The sequence below is a fragment of the Rhipicephalus sanguineus genome, chromosome 5 (assembly GCF_013339695.2).
Source record: "Rhipicephalus sanguineus isolate Rsan-2018 chromosome 5, BIME_Rsan_1.4, whole genome shotgun sequence".
In the NCBI taxonomy this organism is placed as follows: domain Eukaryota; kingdom Metazoa; phylum Arthropoda; class Arachnida; order Ixodida; family Ixodidae; genus Rhipicephalus; species Rhipicephalus sanguineus.
In genome coordinates, this window is record NC_051180.1 from 198152012 (window position 1) to 198173708 (window position 21697).

Consider the following 21697-nt stretch of genomic DNA (forward strand, 5'->3'; position numbering starts at 1 on the left):
GAGTGGTTGGTGTTGCCGGCGGATCAGTGAGCAAGTCTATCAGCGAGGCGATCCATTTATCCTTGCGCTGCTCGGTAGCGATGTTGTGAACATCGATAGAAGAAACAGCAATGTGAGATACTGAGCAGGAGGCATTGTCATCAGGCAAGCGGGCGCGCGTTGGCGTCAGCATTCTGGGGTCCGTTGTGGTACAGCACGCGGATGTCGTAGTCTTGCAGGCGAAGTACCCAGCGGGAGAGACGGCCCGAGGGATCCTTCAATGAGGACAGCCTGCATAGTGCGTGGTGATCGGTGACAACATCAAATGGGCGACCATACAAATAAGGTCGGAATTTTGTAAGGGCCCAGATGATCGGCAGACACTCTTTTTCCGTGACGGTGTAATTGGTCTCGGCTCTAGTAAGCGTACGACTTGCGTAGGCGACGACATATTTGGGGAACCCTGGTTTGCGTTGTGCAAGGACAGCGCCGAGGCCTACACCGCTGGCGTCCGTACGTACCTCCGTTGGGGCCGTAGGGTCGTAGTGTCATAGTATGGGAGAAGACGGAGCTTTGCGAACGCGTCGTCGCATTCGGACGACCACGATTGTAGGGGCCCGTTACTCACAAGGAGCTTCATCGGCGGCGATATCAAGGTGGCAAAGTTGCGTATGAAACGTCGAAAATAGGCGCACAGTCCTACGAAACTGCGCAGTTCTTTGACGGAGATAGGTTTGGGACATTCGGCCACGGCCCGAAGCTTGGCCGGATCGGGAAGGATTCCGTCCTTGGACACGACGTAGCCTAGGATTGTCAGCTGCCGTGCTGCAAATCGGCACTTCTTCAGATTCAGTTGGAGGCCGGCGTTGCTCAAACGCGTCAAAACATGCCGCAGCCGTTGAAGATGCGTCGAGAAGTCTGGAGCGAAAACGACGACGTCGTCCAGGTAACACAAGCACGTGTGCCATTTCAAGTTGCGCAGAACGGTGTCCATCATGCGCTCGAAGGTCGCGGGCGCATTGCACAGACCAAACGGCATGACGTTGAACTCGTACAAGCCGGCGCGCGTGACAAAGGCTGTCTTCGGTCGAGCGTCATCAGCCATGGGTACTTGCCAGTATCTCGAGCGCAAATCGAGAGATGAAAAGTATTCTGCTCTTTGGAGGCTGTCAATCGCGTCCTCGATTCGTGGCAGCAGATAAACATCCTTCCGAGTGATCTTGTTGAGCCTTCGGTAGTCCACACAGAAACGAACACAACCGTCCTTCTTTGCAACGAGACAACAGGAGACGCCCATGGGATGCCCGAGGGTCGAATAACGTCGCGTCGAAGCATATCGTCGACTTGCTCATTAATTGCCCGGCGTTCTGTGGGAGACACGCGATATGGACGTTGGCGCAACGGTGGTTGGGCGCCAGTGTCGATGCGATGCGCAACAGCGGACGCGCGGCCGAGAGAAGTTTGCCCGACATCGAAAGAAGAACGAAATTCTTCCAACAGGCACAGAAGCTGGGAACGCTGGACCGACGTAAGGTTGTCAGCAATGGAGGGACCAAATACATCCGCGGGTGATGAATCGACGTGGAAACGGCACTGATGGTACGCGAACTGGTGCAGTTGGAGTCATCGGGTGCGTCCAGAACTTGTGCGTCTTCCAGGGGCTCCACCCTGCCGAGACATTCCCCTCGCACCAACGTAACAATGTGCGGGGAGGCGTTGGTAACAAAAATAGCGGTGCTATCCTGAGTGACTTGCACGGTCGCGAAAGGTACCAGCAACCCTTTCCTAGTGCAAACGCCGTCAGATGGCGAAAGGAGTGCAGTGGTGTCGCAGAGACCAGTGCAGTAAACTAGCACGGCCGTCGACGAGTTTGGAGGAACTTTGGTATCGTCTTTGACGAGGGTCTTGGTGAATACCGATGGACTGTCTGCCGGCGTCAAATGTGAGAACGGTGAGAGTTCGAGGGCGGCAGATGCGCAGTGAATTATGGCGTCGTGGCGGGTGAGAAAATCCCATCCCAGGATGACGTCGTGGGAGCACGCAGCAATTATGATGAACTCGACGTCGTATAGAACGTCCTGACTGACGACGCGAGAAGTGCATACTGCTGTAGGCCAAATACTCTGGGAGCTGGTGGTAAGGAGGGACATCCCAGAAAATGGCGTCGTCACTTTTCGAAGTAAGCGGCTAAGTTTTGCGTCCATAACGGATACGGCGGCTCCAGTGTCGATAAGGGCAGATGCGCGAACACCGTCCACAAACACGTCTATGACATTCGATGGATTTCGCTGAGGGCTTTTACAGTTCGATAGCGTCGCAGCTCTTGCCTCGTGGACTGCGACGACTAGTTTTCCTGCTCTAGTGCGACAGAACGTGGCCGCATTGGTGACAGTGAGCGACGGCGTGGAGACGGAGAGCGGCGAGTGAATGGAGCTGGGCGTGACGTCGGCGACATAGGCGGGTCGTAGAATGCACGGCTGGACTGGCTGGTGGTGTGTGACGCGACTCGAGGCGGCTGCACGCGATGGCAGTAACGTGCCACGTGACCGGCATAACCGCATGCAAACAGATGGGCCGATTTTCGGGTGTGCGCCATCGGTTCGCCGGGGCAGGTCCCGCCCATGTCGCAGGATGCGATTGAAGGGACGGCTGCTGAAGTGACTGCAAGGTGGGTTGCAGTCGGGGCCTAGGGATAACGGCAGCATACCTAGCCGGCACGCCCTTTTCAAAGGACGGAGGTCTAGCGGCGGCTTCGGCGTAACTCAATGGTGCAGCCGCAGGGATTGCGTGGTGCGTCCTGGCGACAACTTGACCTCTGTGGCGCAGGAGCCGGAGGTTGCTGGTAGTACTCAGGCATCACCTGCGCGATTTCCTGCTCAATCGCTCGTCTTAGGGGAGGAAGAAGGGTCGTCGATGACTGTTGAACGTGCGGCGGGTGGGCGAAGGCAAGGAGAGAGAACTGGCGTGCGATTTCCTCGCACACGAATGCCTTCACTTCTGCCAGCAGCGTGGCCTGGTCAGGTATGGCAGCCAAGCCATCAAGTTCTTCGTCGCGTGATGGAGAGCGACGGCTCATCGAACGATGCCGGCGGAGCTCCTCGTAGCTCTGGCACAGTGTTATGACCTCGGCCACGGTGGAAGGGATTTTGGCGAGCAACATGGTGAGGGCATCGTCGTCCATGCCCTTCATAATGTTGCGAATCTTGTTGCGAATCTTGTGTTGAATGGTGCCGTTGGCTTTCTTACACAAGTCCAGGGCGTCTTCGATATAACTGGTGAAAGATGCAGCGGCCTGCTGAGCTCGTTCGCGTAAGCGCTGTTCTGCTTGTAGCTTACGAACTGCAGGCCGGCCAAAAACGTTGATAACGGCGGTCTTGAAATCCGACCAAGTCGCAAAATGGGACGCGTGGTCGTTGTACCACACGCTTGCTACTCCCGCGAGGTAGAAGACCTAGTTACTCAACTTGCCTGCTTCGTCGCATTTGTTGGGTACGCTCACGCGCTCGTAAATTGCGAGCCAGTCCTCCACGTCGGTTCCATCGGCGCCAGTGAAGATAGGTGTATCGCGGATGCGTGGGACACCGGGACATGTGGTCGGTGTGGGAGGCGGCGTTTGCTGAGCGTCGTCTTGAGGCATGGTAGATGGCAGAGTACGGGAACGAAGCTCCAGGGGCATTGAATGGGAGCACAGCACTCTCCACCAATTTGTTAAGCTGTTTATTGGACGGCCGCTCGGCGACAATGCACTATGGCGACAGTCAAGGCAAAGGCACGGCCTCCGAGCGCGAGCGGTGTTTAGAAGAGGGCGTCCCACTAAGAGCCGCTGGAGAGTGCAACCGTTAAACAGTACCAATTGCTTCGCCACAAATTAAACAGTCACGAGCGCCCCGAGACAATGTCATGTAAAGTGACAGATCGTAACATGCAAATCATGACACGCATGTCATGTAAAGCATGCTGTACGTGACATGCGTGTCATGACTTGCATGTTAGGATCTGTACTTACCTTCGTCATACGCTCTTGTCACGGCACACGAATTTTGGTATATATCAAGTTAACGAAACGGCCGCAAGGGCACAAAGACCGTGGCATGTAAATCATGCCGATCATGACATACATGTCATTATTTTCTTGTTATTACCTGTCATTTATGTTCGTCATATAGTCATGTTATGCCATAGCAATTTCGGTATAAAGGTATACATCCTAGTAATGAAACGGCCAGGTGACCACGAAGTCATAGGCGTCTAGACAGACAGACAGACAGACAGACAGACAGACAGACAGACAGACAGACAGACAGACAGACAGACAGACAGACAGACAGACAGACAGACAGACAGACAGACAGATAGATAGATAGATAGATAGATAGATAGATAGATAGATAGATAGATAGATAGATAGATAGATAGATAGATAGATAGATAGATAGATAGATAGATAGATAGATAGATACGCTCAAAGTCGCAGAAGTTCGCTACGAAATACTTTGCATTTAGCAATGTTTATTACAGAGGTTGCACTGAAAGGCTGTCTTTTGGGAGCTGTAAGTGCTACAAATGCTTTCCTACATGGTTTGGGCCTGTTATAGGTGCTGCCTATCTGTCAGTACCAGTGGATATCTCAAGCAAAAGGATTCTTCCCGGTGCCCTGCAAGTGGTACAACTAGCCGCAGCATTGGACTTGATCAAAGTGTGCACGTTCATGGCAGCACGTTGAGGCAGTGTGTTCGACTGCACTGGCTGCCCTGTCAGCCCAGTTCAGGTGACCATGCTTCCTCATTAGTGTGCAAGAAAAAGAAATTGGATGTTATGTTAATAACATCTCCATAATCTCAGAACTGTTATTGTGTTGTGCATGGAAAAGTAGTTAATAGTTGCAAAGTGGGCAATGTCTTGTGTCCACTTTTTTCCCTTATTCTAGCTCTAAATATTGTTCCAAAGATTAGACGCGCTGTAACGCTTTCAGGAACCCCGCAGCGCCCAATAATTAACTGCCTGAAAACTTCTTTGCATATTGATTGTCACAGCACACAGGTGTGCATTATTTCTGCGAACAGCAGTCTCAAGTTCATAGAATTCGTACAATGAAAAAGGTTGAGCTCATCAGTTTTTCCATTTACGTTTCATACTGTTATGATTTGTGCTTCATTTATGTCAACCTTTTTGCTATACGTAGAGTTCTAGTGACCTCATTATAAAGGGAAAAAAAGATGAGGGCCTCCAGATTAACATTGACGATGTGACATCCACACCATAAAAGCGACAACAGCAAATCCCCCCTGAGACCAACTATGTCTCCTCACCTAATTTATCACCTGTCCGGACCAATATGGACACCACTGGCTCCACATACCAACCATACGAGTCAGCTTGGACCCTGGGCTTGAGGAGGATGACGACTAAGCGGGCTTTGATTAATTTACGTTAGCCCTAGTGTTCCATAGACCGAATGGATGAAATAGAATTTCTAGGGGTGTGCGTAAGTGAAATTTCATCTCGAATCGAAAGTGCCGAATAGTGGCTAAAAATATCGAATACAAAAGATTTATTGAAAATTGAAAGAATAAAAAAAGAAATGAAATCTGCTTATGCCCTCGAACAGCAAGAGTCGAGTGCCCTAACACACACACGTACACATGGTGATGTCAGCCTCTTGTTGGCGACAAGCCAAAGGGAAACACTGACTTGGCCACAGCATTGCTGTTTTCTGGATTGAGTGTTTGCCTCCAGCCTATGAATGATGCGTTTAATGGGTCTCCAAGCAGTCATTGAGCAATCGTTCTTCTGAAATAAGGCATGTTGTTGGTATAGTTGGTTCATAAATTTAGAACAACGTTTAAAGTGCACGAAGAAGATGACACGTTAGAAACATATATTACGCACACACATGAAGTGCAGACATTCAAGTGTGTTTATTTATTGAAGGTAGAACATTTATAAGAGTTGACAGAGAGCGATTCCACTGATAATCTAACAGGCTGCGAAAATGTGGCAAGACCACGGGCGCGTTACATTTCCAGAAGGGTCCATCTTAGATATGACCATCTAAGAAATTTATTTCCGTTTTTGTCTTTTTTTTTTGCGATGAAGAGAGCCTTGATGTCACCTTTCTGTTCTCGTTTTTGCCTTAGAAGGAAATTTATTTTTTTCCAGCTGAGGAAAATAGCTCATGCTGTCGTAGTTGTTGCATTGTAAGGCCAGATAACTATTGGAGCCAGTGCGCATGGATTGCTTGCGTTCCTGCGCGCATTCATTGAAGCAGCGGCCGGTTTGACCAATATAGGACCGACCACAGGACAAAGGAATTTAATAAATAATATTTGACATGCATTCTGGTCCTTTGAACACGAGCCTTGCTCGGTTTTTCCTTTAGTCAGCAGAGGGCACAATTTTTAAAGTTTGCATGACACTAAAACCACGACGCAAATTCCGTACCTTTCTGCTACCTTTTCGATGTGTGATACACAATGAAAATATGGCATAACTTGAGGTGGTTCTTGAGTCAAGGGTTGCTGTTTCTTTCTGTAGATTTTATTTTCTGAAGTAGGCTTTTCGAAGTACTGCGGATTAGGTGATCTGGGTAACCGGTGGACAGCAGGCACTCCAGCTGGCTGTTGAAACTGGCTACAGCTGTGTGTGCACAGGATTTTTGCAGGACTGAGAGGAAGCTAGACAGGATGCCTCGCTTCATGAGTTTGGAGTATGCGCTCTTGTAATGCAACATACTTTCGTTGACCTTGGGTTGTGCGACCAGCAAACGAGGCTGTCGGTCAAATGCAGTTTAAACTCTAGAAACTGGGTGCAGTTGATCTTGGTCAACAAACTGTGCGAAGTACGTAGCACAGAGATGTTTAGACACGAGGTGGAACTCCGGGTTCTCTGTGACGCTTCCTTGAGGCTGCGCAGCAGTGACAGGGTCTCCCGTCTCTCGATAGCAGAGGCACTCCTCCTCACTGAAGTTGGCGAGTACCACGCAATGTTCGCAGTCGCACCTGAAACAGCACCAAACAAGCACTCAAAAATTTCACGTTGGGCTGCGTTCATAAGATAGTGCACGCAATACATAGTTGCTGGAGGCGCCTTTTTGCGTGAGGTATCGTTGTTCGGGAGCTGTGTATGACAAGGTAACAGGGATCATTCGGTCGAGGTGGAGCCGGATTAATATCTAATACCTTGATGAAAATTTAAATAGCTTCATTCTTCACTTATTCGCGCAAACACGCAGGGACAAGAATAGACTTACGAATACAGACGCGATCTAACAACTGATTTATTTTTCGCAATACGCACATATTTAACAGCCCACTGTTCAGCTCGAACAGGTTAAATACACCAAAAACATGAAACGCACACACTGCATCACATGAGCACACGCCTTAACGTACTGATATCAGCGACAACTCTTTTGCAAGCAATGCAATCTTAAGTCTCTTCTTGTCCCTGTGTGTTTGCGCGAGTAAGTGAAAAATGAATTTGTTCCAACTAGGCCAAATCGCAGTTTTAGTTAAATAGCTTCCTTGCGGTGTCAATCGTAGTAAATAAGTTCTATCCTGGTGCGGGTGAGTTGGTGTCGTTTGACGTACAATACAGGTGTCGCAAGGCGCGCTTATGACAGTTGTCGATTCCAATCATAATTTTTTTTATCGCGACCGGCTCCCAGTTGCGGTCCCTATCGCGGCTCGAATGCGATCGAAAGTGCACCGTGTGACGAAACATTCAGCGCGAATGGCGCATTCGTAGACACGACGGCGTAGACACGCCTGCGGACTGGGCTCAGTGACATCGCCCTGATACTGCATAAATAAGACCGCAGGAGAGATTGCACAGTGCACGCGGACGGAATTCTGGCCCGCGGTAAACCCTCGCTTCGTCGCGTTGACGCACCATCCTACTTCCGAGGCACCTAGCAGAAGCAGCATTTCTTTTTCGAGAACGGAAAAAAAATACGTGGGCAGTTAAACGCTTGAGCACTTACCAGGTAGTACGGGTGAGCCGTGAATGAAGCTCTTCACCGACGACTTCGCTTGGCTGACTGGCCGCCTCGCCTTCCGTCGACCAAAACGAGGCTTCGCTCTCCGACGGCGTGCTCTGAAACACTAGCCGCGCGAGCTCGAAGAAGTATATCGCGCTCCACTTGGCTGAATTTGCTGAAATGTAAACCCATTTCTCTTGCGAGGTCTTCGTTGCAGGGTTCAGCAGGTTCAATCTGCACCGCTATCCATTGCAGCCATGATTGCGGAAGTCACGGAAGCAGCCATGAACCAGCGGCAGCAGCCGCTTACGCATGCGGTGACGTATCATGGCGCCCTCTGATTCGCTGACAGCAATGATATCAGTGACGACAGAGCTCCAGCGCCAGATTTGAGGCGAGAGAAACTGAGGAAGAGGTATTTGGTCTTTGATTACAAATTACTCCACTAATAATCATCTTTTTGCACCGCACAAAAACCTGCACGCATTATCGAATGCCCATCTTTCGTCCCGTATCAACTTCGTGTTGCTCTTTAGTGTCCCTTTAATTACACGCTTTAAAAAATTTAGCGAAATGCTTGTAACTATTAGCAAATAATAACAGCAGCTGTTACTAAGTTTCTTGGACCATTACAAACTCTTTTCCGCCTTTTTGCTACCTACGTTAGCAGACATAACTTGCAATGGTTACTACGTCTTAAGTACCGTTACTAATGTTTTGCCATGGATCTGTTAAACGAACTTCTTGAACGATCCTCAGGCGTAATTATTACGAGCTTTTTTCAACATATTACTACCTTATGGATCCATTCAAGTTCACTGAGGCGATATCAGTAAGCTTAGTACCCCGTCTTTGGTATTGTTATGTCCGAATATGCTTGATTAAAAGTCCTACTACGCTATGTGAGCACGCGCACCTAACAAAATTGTACGCTGTATAGATACAGGCGCGCATCGTAAACTATTCATTCTAAAATCTAGCTGCTCACCGGGCCCAGCTGCATTTCCCAGGGGTACGGGCATGCTGTTGGAAACGCTCATGAATAATACGTGTCGTGTATGCTCGGGAATTTGACCGTACAAAAACAGGTGATTCGTGAGGCGAAATGATCGCGGTTACTACGTTTTTTTGTGGGTAGTAACCGTTCCTACCTATGTTTTACTAGTTAGGAACGAGTAGGGTAGTAACCATTACTAATTGCATCTGTAACGGCGAGGGCAGTAACGGTTACTAACCTCCCCGTTACTAAGTGTACTTACTAACAGGGTTGTAACATATGTGACAAGTAGTTAGTAAACTGAAGTTAGTAAGTACTGCAACCTTCTCAGTGGCGTAAATCCAGAAAAATCTCAAGGGGCGACACTCATCTTGATGCCATGGCGGCCATCTTGTTTTTCATAAATATACATTTTTAATTATTTTTAACTTTATTACTGATTTATTATACCGAAAACTCAAAATAGTGTTTTCAAATAAATTAAGGAGGATAGGAGCGTGGGCGTGAGCAGCCAATAGCTGGCAAAATTAGTGTCTATGTGCAACTCGTATACGTATAGGCTCTAGCATATATGTAGCTGATATGTCATTCGGGTTAAATAATCAACTGAAAATCCTAACACTTTTTTGTTTTAACGCGTAAAGCAAATGCTTTTATTTACCTTCAGCTCCAACCGTGTATCCTGTTAGCATCCCACGACTTTACGCGGGAATCGTTCTTTTGTAAAGCGCGTTTATATTCACGAGTTATTTTTTTATAACACAATTGTATTCGAGAAATCGCCTTCATACTTCATTGTCAGTGGCTTCTAGTCCATCGTCTACATAAATAAATAACGGTAGATGATCGGGAATTGTTTGCTTTGCGCTTCAAAGGCCAGCATAATGAACACTTTCGGCACATCAGAAGTCACCCGTAGCATTTCATAATATAATATCTGGCGTTTAACGCCTCAAAACCACAATATGATTATGAGCGACGCCGTAGACGAGGTCTCCTCAAATCTCGACCAACTTTAACGTGCACCTAAATCCATGTACTCGGGCCTCAAGCATTTTAGCCTCCATCAAAAATGCAGCCAGGATTCGATACCGCGCCCTTCTGGTGGCGCGCCATAACCGCTCGACCACCGTGGCGGGGCCTTTCAGAAAACCCTTTTGAAACAGCTTTCCCTCCTCGTGTTCTTTTTTTCTACTTATTAGTAGGGCTTCAGAGTTGAATTTATGGAGAGTGCACTGTGCTTAACTGCCAAGCAATTCAAATATGACATTTCAAAGGTAACTTTCAAGGGGGGACACTTGCAAGGGGTGTCCCCCCAGCCTGAACACAAGGGGGTCAGGACCCCCCTGACCCCCCAAGATTTACGCCACTGAACCTTCTTTTAAGAGCGTAATAATATGCGTGGTGCGTATACACGCCGACAAACAGTACTTGCAGTTTGAGCGGAAACCAGCCAGTGCGACTGTCTTTCGCAGGAGATGGGCAGGGGCGACGGCAAGCGATACGGCAAGCGGTTCGGAGAAGCGCCCCAAGAATGTGGATTCCCCCGATACCAAACGGTATGCCGAACGCTATACATGCATGAAAAAGCAAAAAGAAAACCCAAAGACATGGCAGAGTCGGTCGAGTGGTCCCACGCTCTCGAAACACACTTTGCCATTTACAAAGTGTCCTTCGATTTTTTTTTGCTGGCGCATTTGGGGTTTATTACCAAGAAAAAATGCCTGCGTGCTCCTCAAAACAATAAAATAAATGCAGGAAGGCATGCCCGTGAAAGTTGCGGAAAGATATTGCAGTAAGGTAGAGAGGTGGGCGAGTTGGAACTGAAGCATACTGTAAAAAAGTCAGCGTAAACAAGACGGAACACAAGAAAGGAAGGACACAGTACGAGCGCTGCCTAACAACTGAAGTTTTAATGAAACAAAAAGAGAACACGGCGAAAACCAACACAAGCCTGCCCAGAAAATTTAGGTGATGTCAAAGAAATGGTTGAGCTTGCGTACGTCGCAACCTAGTCGACAAACAGACGGTTCAGATATACGATCATTGCCCTCATTTCTGATAAAGAACGCTTCAGCTAGCTCACGCGCCCTTTTGTCTTTATGTTTCAGCATAATAACAGTGTTACTGAAAAACGGTTTGCATTGAAATGATCTGCAATGGGCCGAAAGGTGTGACGTCGGCGTTCCCTTTAATGTATTGTTCCACCAAAAGTATGTAAAGGGCGGTCACGTGACTAAAAGCACGTAACATAACGCAACAACTAGCCACGCGAATAGTCACGTACCTAGTGACGCGACTAAGATCACATAACTAATCACGGGACATGTTCCCGCTAAAACCACGTAACATCAACTCACGTGGCGTGTTTGAAAACTACGTAACAGCAATAGTCGCGTGACTAAAATCACATTGCATCGCGTAACGTATTCATGTGACTAAAAATCACGTAACATCACGCGACAGCTAGTCAAATAACTAAAATTGCATAACAAACATCACGTAACAGCTAGTCACGTGACTAAAAGAGCAATAACCGGTCGCTTGATATGTTCCCGCCTAAAACCACTTAACAGCCAGTCACGTGATTAAAATCATAATATCACGTAACAGCTAGTGCGTGACTCGTTGCCGCCAAAAACGCGTGACACTGCGTAGGTAGTGTGGGGAACCGGCCAGAAGAAAACGAGAATCAAAAGGGGCGCTTGTCTTGTGTAGTTCTTCCTTTTAAAGACGATAGTCTTTCTTGGGATACTTAAACGGAGAAATTTTAAAGACGATAGTCTTTCTTGGGGAACTTAAACGCAGAAATTTCGGTCTGTCTTTCTGTTTGTCGGCACGTCACCCGATTCAACTACCCGGCCAAAGTTGAACCACTTGCTTACCGCCCACCCATCTTGAACTGGTACGGCTGTTCATACTTGTGAACGTTGGCAATCAAAACGTAAGTATTACGCATATCTGAGGCGCAACATCATTAGGTAAATATTAGGCGGTGTGTTCCTTTATTAGAAAATACATAGATACGCAATTTTAAAGACCCTAGTTTCTTAAGCTGCGCTGAAAATGCGACTGCACTGAAACTTGTCTTCCTCCGTGCCCTCTGCACAAGGTCATGTTTTGTTTCGGTTTCGGTTCTGTATTTCACAGTGCGAATGCCATGGGGCGCCGCTCTGGCATTCCTGTTTTACTCAGGCGACGTGTAAATAAGAGAGTTTGTGGAGAGTACTCGTTGAGTGCGGACGTTTCTTCTCCTTCGGCGCATCGCGCCAAACAGCTTGTTCGGGCTGGCCGGCGTCCCCACCGGTCGCGTCGGTCACCGCCGGGGTTCGCCTGCCGCGCCGGGACTACCAGCCCGCAACACAGCACTCATGTTTCCCGACGTATTGCCAGATGGCGTCCATATCTCACGTAGCGCCTCTTCTATCGTCTTTAGACGACATTTGCAGCGAAGCACGCAGATACGCGGCCAATTTTTTGGTCTGTCTTTCTGTCTGTCTATCGGCACGTCACTCGATTCAGCCACTCGGCCAAAGTTGAACCACTTACCCAAGGGCCAGCCATCTTGAACGGCTGACTAGGTTCACACTTGTGTACATTGTCGATCAAAAAGCAAACATTACGCATATATGAGGCGCAACATCACTAGGTAAGTATTAGGTGGCGTGTTCCTTTAATAGCAAATGCATACATACGCAATTTTAAAGACCTTAGTCTCTTAAGCTGCGCTGAAAATGCGACTGCGCTGAAACTTGCCTTCCTCCGTGCCCTATGCACGAGTTCACTATTGTGTTTCGGTTTCGGTTCTGTATTGCACTGTACGAATCCCATGGGGCGCCGCTCTGGCATTTCTGGTTTACCCAGGCGACGTGTAAATAAAAGACTCTGTGGAGAGTACTCGTTGAGTGCGGACGTTTCTTCTGCTTCAGCGCTTCGCGCCAAACCGCGTGTTCGGGCTGGCTGGCGTCCCCGCCGTTCGCGTTGGTCACCGACGGTCTTCGCCCGCTGCTGCGCCGGGACTACCAGCCCGCAAGGCAGCACTCATGTTTCCCGACGTATTGCCAGATGGCGTCCATATAGTCTTTAGACGACATTTGCAGCGAAGCACGCAGAGATGCGGCCAATTTTTGGTTTTCCGTTTCTTTCGCGCTGTTTATTATTACGAACCGGCCGATACTGGAGTAGGATAGCCAAGCCCTAACCAGAGTTAGTACTAATAGCAAAAACTTAGCAAGTCTAGCAAAAGCTTGACATCACTAGCAAAACTAAAAGATAGTTCGAACGCTGTTGGTACCAGCATTGCGCCACGTGCAAGCTGCGGTTTTTGTTTTTCTTTTTTTGTCTTGTTTGCACTTGCCGCGAGGGCGCGGTTTCAATGTATGACTTCGAACAAATCTGCCTACCAGCATATATCCACTGTGCCAACGAGGTGGGTTTCTGGGTCGTGTATACAACAGTCTATTCGCGTTTATTGTATTTTCAGAAACACTGAGAAGAAACGCGAGATTGGGCTCTGTAGCGTGCCAAGCGCTTAACAAAATAAATTGTTTGCAGCGCATTTTATTGTGAGCTTGAGAAACGGAAGCAATGTGGTTCAAGCGAAATCCCCTTAAATAAAATGCTTTAAAGAAGAAGGTTACTGAATATTAATCAGTTTTTAAACAAATGCGTGCCTTTACTTATGCCGCTTATTCAGCTCACTAAAACGAAGTTGCTCTCAGCGACTTTAACACGTGGCTTGGCGCTTTCACCCAATTGTGCAATATCGTGGGTTTGTGAAATGACGCCAATAAAATTAGGAAAGTCAATCCCGAGCATGCATTTTCTGCAACAACGCGACCATCATAATTGAAGATGGTAGTATTTCTCAATATTAGCTTCAGCGATTCAAAACACTATAGAGAGACCGAAGGCATTCTCGCCAACTTTAAAAGGAACCAGGGGAGGCCAACGGCAGTACGATCGGATGAAAAATATTGAAGGGGCTGGAGACGAGAGGAAGGGCAGGACGCCCTTTCCAGATTCCGTCGTATCGATGAAGCAACGAGCCACTGTGACACAAAACTGCCGATTCACTGTTGAGGACTCGCCCGCTCGTCGTATGCGTTGTCGTTATCAGTCGGCGATTGCCGGTTCGCGCTCGGCGGTGAAAGCCTATATTGTCGTCTGTCTTTGTGGGCGCTACGCTGTCGGCGTCATCGCGCGAATTTTGAATATTCAAGATCTGTACGCGTGGTGTGAAAAACGGTGAACTAAAAGCGATGTCCTGAATTGCTGGGTGTGAAAGTGGAAGCGAGAAACAGAGAGAGAGAAAGAAAGAAAGAACGAAAGGAAAAAAGACAAGAATGGGCGAGAAAGAAACAGAGAAGGATAAGGAATAGGAAAAAATTCGCGAAGCTTGCACTAAGCCGCGCAAGGCTCGAAACAGCGAAACTGGACGATTCTGAAGACTCATCTAATTGCTTGAGGTTGTTTCTAGGCCTTAGCTCGGTGATGCAGGTTGTTTCTGGGTTGTTTCAAGGTCGTTGCTAGGCTTTAGTTAGGTGATGCTAGGTTATTTCTACGTTGATTCTAAGCGCAGAGAGGTTCGAGTTAAACCAAAGACAGTTACGGACGACATGGATGTTCAAACTGCAGAGAAAGAAACTCGCGCTAAAACCAAGCATTAGTCCCTTTCAGATATCTACGGGCACGTCACCGTTGGCGTAGGCCTCCCATCGCTTCGGGGGTCTTCCCGCAGCCGCCGCTGCCTTTTCCGTTACCTAGTATTCTCTCGTTGTACGTACTCAGGATCTTCGGCTCGCCGCCGTCGCTTCGCTGCAATTTGTTGTTGGGCTAACTGTTGCCTTCTCCATTTTTATTGGACCATTGGTGAGTTGTGCGATTTCCCCAATTTCTGTGGCACATACCTGTGCATGATGATGACCCTTTTTTGGTAGACAAAGAAGGCTTCCCAGCTAGACTAGTGCGTCATTGCGGCGCGCGGCCATTTGTCTTTTCTTTGAATCCGAACGGGAGGTCTGAACATGAAACACATCAGTTTACCAACTTTTCTTATCTTTGTCCCCTCCAGAAGTCTCACGACTATTGAACGACCTCAACGCTAAGGCGTCTTCAAGCATTAAATGGCGACGTCCCAAATCGCTGGATAGTATATTCTTGGAGTCCGGAACGTACTACACCATGCATATATAAATAAATATATCGATGCGTTCGTACACTTTATTCCTTTCATTTTTACTCGTGTTCATATAGAAACAAACATTGAAGAAAGGACACTGAACTAGGTGCCGCAGTATTCTATTCTTACTGCGCACCAACTCTTAACAGCGGAGACGATGCAGCTTTCCAGAGAAAAGGCGAGCCCGCTTCCACGGTTTTTGTATTTTCTTATTTGCCAAATTCAAGGGACTACCTCCTCCCCCTCCCCTCTACAGTAGCGCGCCGCCACTGGAGACACCGGCGCACTGGTCTAGATTCCTTCTGGCTTGGCAGCACTAATGCGACGCTGCCTTAATTTTATTTTTAGTGGAAAGCGTATCTTTCTCGCACTGAAGCTGCCCTCGACGTAAGATGTTCACCTCTCGACACGTCGGTCTCTCACAGCAGACAAGACACGCAGTAAGCCTCGGTCGATTTCTCCCCCCTGAAGATTTCTGCACCTCGCGTGGTGTTGCACTACCTCCGACCTTTGATCAGGCGACAATGCCACGTGATGGCGCCATCACTTGACCTCGCGATGATGTCATAGTATCACCTATTTCTGCAATCTGTGTCGTGACGTCACATAGTGATGTCGCTACGTAACTTCATTAGCTACGTAGGTCGCGTGGACTTTTCTTGCATCACTTCAGCTGCCTGTCGTGCGATGTTTCGTACTTATCTGTTTCTTTCGAACCATGCGCAAGAAAACCGCAACTTTCACCTTCCCTTTCGCTGGACAGCGTAAAACACAAGGGCAGCCACTGCGGCGCTTCTCACAGACAAGCTAAAGAGTTCTTTGCGCCTGCTTCAAGCTTACGAAAGACACATATAAGCACTACAGATCACTCGAAAATAAAAAGTAGTTCACTTGTGTATTTTTAACAATGATTGTTGGGGTTTTACGTCCCGAAAGAGTGATATGATCATGAGGGACACCCTACTGGAGGACTCCGCAAATACCGAAAACCTGGGGTTCTTTAACGTGCACGTAAACTAATATGTAAATCGCATTACACGTATACTGATTTGAAACCAGAAAATAATACTTTTACGACGTAAGCAAGAAAAGTGGAAGGAAATGCCCACTTACACTGTTTTTTCGTTGGTGACGTTTGAATCCGAGGCGTTCGCTCTTGTTCTTCCTTTTGTTTGGATGTTTTGTTGAGCTGCTTGTTGACCTGCCTGTTTTTTTGATGCTGCTGCTTATGATGCTGTTGGGGCTGTTGTTGCTGCTGCTGCTGCTGATGCTGCTGCTGGGACAGCAGCTGTTGCGATCCGGCGTTGCTAGAAGTCTTCGAAGTAGCTATCGATTGGGATTTCCGAATGGGAGAAGACCTGCGAACATGGGAATGTGCAATTTCGAAAACAGTTTGCTCTGGTCCGAGCCTGAAGAAGTGACCCCTGTATGAACAAAACATTCAACTGGTCGAGCTTCAAAGTCGCCGTGAGAATCACTGTTCCAATGTAGGCAACAACGAAACTGCTCAAACAGATAATGTTAAGTCACTACCAGTGTTTTACCCCTCACCTGAAACTTTTGCGTACGCCAGCTAATCCGTAGCGGTGAGCTAGGTTTAAAGTAGGGTAGTTTTGCATTGCCGTGCGAGAACAGTGCACGTCGCGACTGATAGAAACACGTCAGACTGACTCAGACACAAAGGGATATTCGAATATAATCGTCTTCGTCTCAACGGGTACCACTTTTTCTTATAGCGCTCCCTCTTCTACATTCTCCCGCCCTGCCGAAGCAGATGTACTCTGCTCTGGGTAGAGTCTTTGCGCAGGCCTCGTTCACTATCCGCCACAAGTCTGAACTCTGCAGGCTCCTACCGGTCCGTCACCTCGAGGATACACCTCCGTTGTTCCTCCGAGTGGCCAAACGCATCGTGAGGCATCGGGCCCACGACATCACTATGTCTTCCACCTTTGAAAGGCTTTTGTCGGCCGCTGTTGGGTAGTGACGCAGCGAACGAAGCTCAAGTAGATAATATTTTGTCCAAGAAAGCCACGGGTACTCTGTGGGCCTGTTGCCTAGCCTGCAATACCCAAAACCTTTTTCGCACTAGCATCGTTGTGCTTGATATGGCACAACGTAAAACACGGCTGTGGGCATCTGTCATAGTGAATCTTGTAAATGCATGTATATGCCTTCCAAATCTTGTACCGGCCTTGGCTTCCTTTTCTGTTGTAAATAATGTTGTGTCTAGAAAAGAAAAATGAGCCTTTAAAATTCCCTCTTTTTCGTTTGCATGAGAGATTGAGATGATTTTTACACCAAATGCTGCTAAGAGATTATAAAAACAGCCGATCTTGGGGGCGCAGTTGCCCGTCACGGCCGGTGCCCGTAACCACTTTCGCGCATTAAGAGCGGCGTAGGATGAAACTTCATTATAAAAATCCAGTGGCCTCGGTGTGTGCGCCACGTCTAGGCGTCAGCCAGGAGCCTCACCCAATCACGCACACACATGATGATTGAGGCGTGCGGAGAAAAGGTGGCTGATGCCTCAGTCACCTTTTCGGTATAACACGAACGTGAAACGTGTCGTCACAGAAGTAGTTGATAGTTTATAGTGCATTGGTATATGAGAGCTTGTATAATGTCTACAGTTGTTTCGCAGCTACAGCAGCGCTTGATGTGGATGCACTCACGTTGATTCCTTGTGGCACATCTCCGTACCGAAGAATAACGCCCATGATCATGATTTAACCCTTGCGGTAGCTGCAGTTCTTAACATATAGGTGGAAACCGCATATGGCGAATCCGGCGCAAGGTTGACATCAACAAGCACATAATAAACACTGATAATCGATATGGACTCTTTCAAAACGTCGTGAAACGCGTAAAGAAACGCTACGCGCGTCGTGCCTTCCCTCTAGACTGGCCGTTAATTCTCACAGGGCGAGTGGGGAACGCGACACAACAGGCAGGCGAGCGTCGGAGAGCTATCTTTCGATATGGATGGATGCTATGAGGGAGGCTTGGGCTAAACCCACGACCTCGCGGTGTGTTAAAACGTTGACGAAATAACACTTGTATTGGAAACGCGCCGAATGGAATGGCCGTAGCAACGCGCGTTTTTTTCTTCGAGCCTGGTGGCACACATGTTACCGCCCCGTTATAAAGTGACGCTCATAGCATCCATCCATCCATCCATCCATCCATCCATCCAAGAGCACTATGAGAGGAGAGCGTGAAAAAAAAGCGCATTCATGTAGCCTCCGTCATGTGTTTGGCGGTAGCTCAGTGGGCTAAATGCCCGCCAGCCATCGTCGCGGACCGAGCGGTCATGGGTTCGACTCCTGTCAACGTAACATTTTCCTATAGTTTTTTAGATGCGAAGCATCTCTTGCTCGGGGGTATGTCCCGCGGTGGGCTAGTCCGCACTCAGTCGAACCAAGCGGGTTTCCTCTGGGCTGTTGTCCGCAGGAGAGTCGGCGGGGGAGCAGGAGGGCGGCGCGGTGTGCTGGGGTAACCCGCGGCTGCTTGTCTCACTCTCCTGCTGTGGAGGTGCGAAGTGGTTTTACAGACGATAGTCTTTCTTGGGGAGCTTAAACGCACAAATTTTTTTCTGTCTGTCACCCGATTCAGCTACCTGGCCAAAGATGAACCACTCTCCGAACACCCAGCCATCTTGAACTGGTGGCTATGTTCATGCTTGTGCACATTGTCGATCAAAAAGCAAACATTACGCATATCCGAGGCGCAACATCACTAGGTAAGTATTTGGTGGCGTGTAGCTTTAAGAGAAAATACATAGATACGTAATTCTAAAGACTATAGTTTCTTAAGCTGCGCTGAAAATGTGGCTGCGCTGAAAATGCCACGCTATGCACGCCGACGAAATTCCTCTGCCACGGAGAAAGGAAAGAACCTCCTCCATGCCCTCTTGCCAACGTGGCCTCCGAGATGGCGGGCGCGCGGCGGGTGTCGCGCCCGCCATCTCGGAGACCATGTCCACGAACTCATGTTTCCCGACGTATTGCCAGATGGCGCCCATATCTCACGCAGCGCTCATCTATCGTCTTTCGGCGACATTTGCAGCGAAGCACGTAGATACGCGGCCAATTTTCTGTCCTGCTGTGTACAGCATTCCTCCCGGTTGCTGCTGCTTGCCGGCTTCAGAAGGGAGTTTTGAGGAGAGGGTGTCTGGCTGTCTGGGTGCCTTTGCGACAAGGCTGGCGGCGAGATGACCTCGGTTGTCTGCTGGGCCGACTTTCCTGACAGGGATGAAGGAGCGGTAGTGGGGAGTGCTGTCATGGCGCTCGCATGACCATTCCTGGCTTTGCCTCGCTGTGGTGCGTTCTTAGGGGCGGTCAGAGCCCTGGCGGCCTTTCGGGTGCGTGTGTGGTACGCATGCGCAACTATCCTCCTTCCTTTCTCCAACAGCTGCGCGTTACTCTCTCCACTTCTTTACCAGCCCCTGCTTGCGCTTCCCCTGCGTTCTCGCTTCTGCTCTCGCGGCGGAAGCGCTACCCTCCTCCTCTAAGCTGGTAGAGCGCAGCGCGAATTTCAAGACCCACCCACTGCACCGCTGAAGTGAATCTCACGGTTCACTTCAGCGACCATAAAGCCATCCTCATTACAGCAAAGTGCACACCTCAAGTACTACACGCTGCTCAATAAAGACCTTCGTTAACCGTTTCACCTTCGTCTACAACGTTAATAACACCGTTAATAACGATCCGAGGTCAGTAGCATGCCCAACGAACGCCAACGGAACGCGATCGTGCAACTGCTCCGGCTTCGCATCGCCACATGGTCCCTTTTAGCGGGAGATGGTGTAATTTTAAATGCGAAGCATTTCTTAGCGAACTTCTGCGACTTTGAACGTATATATCTATCTATCTATCTAGCCGCCTACGACTTTGTGCTCTCCTGACCGTTTCGTTAATAGGATTTACAACAAAATTGGTATGGCGAAACATGACCTTATGACGAACATAAATGACAGGTCATAACATGAAAATCATGATATCCACGTTATGAACGACATGATTTACATGCCACTGTTTTGGTGCTCTTGCGGCCGTTTCGTTAGTTTGCTATATACCACAATTGGTATGGCGCGACAAGAGTGTATGACGAACATAAGTGACAGGTCCTAAAGTGCAAATCATGACACGCATGTCACGCACAGCATGACTTACGTGCCACGCTCATGGTGCGCTGGCGGCCGTTTCGCTAGCCTGATGTACACCAAAATAGGTATCTCGCGACGTAACTGTGTGACGAACATAAACACCAGGAATTAACATGAAAATCATGAAACGCATGTCATGCACAGCATGACTTACGTGCCACGCTCATGGTGCGCCGGCAGCCGTTTCGCTAGCTTGATATATACCAAAATTAGTATCGCGCGACGTGACTGTGTGACGAACACATATAACAGGTGGTAACATGAAAATCATGAGACGCATATCATGCACAGTATGACTTACGTGCCACGCTCATGGTGCGCCAGCAGCCGTTTCGCTAGCTTGATATATACCAAAATTGGTATCGCGCGACGTGACTGTGTGACGAACACATATAACAGGTGGTAACATGAAAATCATGAGACGTATGTCATGCACAGCATGACATACGTGCCACGCTCATGGCGCGCCGGCGGCCGTTTCGCTAGCTTGATATACACCAAAATTAGTATCGCGCGACGTGACAGTGTGACGAACACATATAACAGGTGGTAACATGAAAATCATGACACGCATGTCATGCACAGTATGACTTACGTGCCACGCTCATGGTGCGCCGGCAGCCGTTTCGCTAGCTTGATATATACCAAAATTGGTATCGCGCGACGTGACTGTGTGACGAACACATATAACAGGTGGTAACATGAAAATCATGACACGCATGTCATGCACAGTATGACTTACGTGCCACGCTCATGGTGCGCCGGCAGCCGTTTCGCTAGCTTGATATATACCAAAATTGGTATCGCGCGACGTGACTGTGTGACGAACACATATAACAGGTGGTAACATGAAAATCATGAGACGCATGTCATGCACAGCATGACATACGTGCCACGCTCATGGTGCGCCGGCAGCCGTTTCGCTAGCTTGATATATACCAAAATTAGTATCGCGCGACGTGACTGTGTGACGAACACATATAACAGGTGGTAACATGAAAATCATGAGACGCATGTCATGCACAGCATGACTTACGTGCCACGCTCATGGTGCGCCGGCGGCCGTTTCGCTAGCTTGATATATACCAAAATTGGTATCGCGCGACGTGACTGTGTGACGAACACATATAACAGGTGGTAACATGAAAATCATGAGACGCATGTCATGCACAGCATGACATACGTGCCACGCTCATGGTGCGCCGGCAGCCGTTTCGCTAGCTTGATATATACCAAAATTAGTATCGCGCGACGTGACTGTGTGACGAACACATATAACAGGTGGTAACATGAAAATCATGAGACGCATGTCATGCACAGCATGACTTACGTGCCACGCTCATGGTGCGCCGGCGGCCGTTTCGCTAGCTTGATATATACCAAAATTGGTATCGCGCG

General features: G+C 48.5%; 1 protein-coding gene across 1 annotated transcript in view; it reads right to left on the bottom strand.

Moving 5' to 3' along the window:
- The window catches only part of LOC119395174 (nucleolar and coiled-body phosphoprotein 1), a 675420-nt gene that overhangs the window by 431011 nt on the left and 222712 nt on the right, over positions 1–21697 (bottom strand). The window contains exon 10 of the mRNA XM_049416108.1: positions 16249–16493. Coding sequence (XP_049272065.1) covers positions 16249–16493 — 245 coding nt within the window. The remainder of the gene's footprint in view (positions 1–16248; positions 16494–21697) is intronic.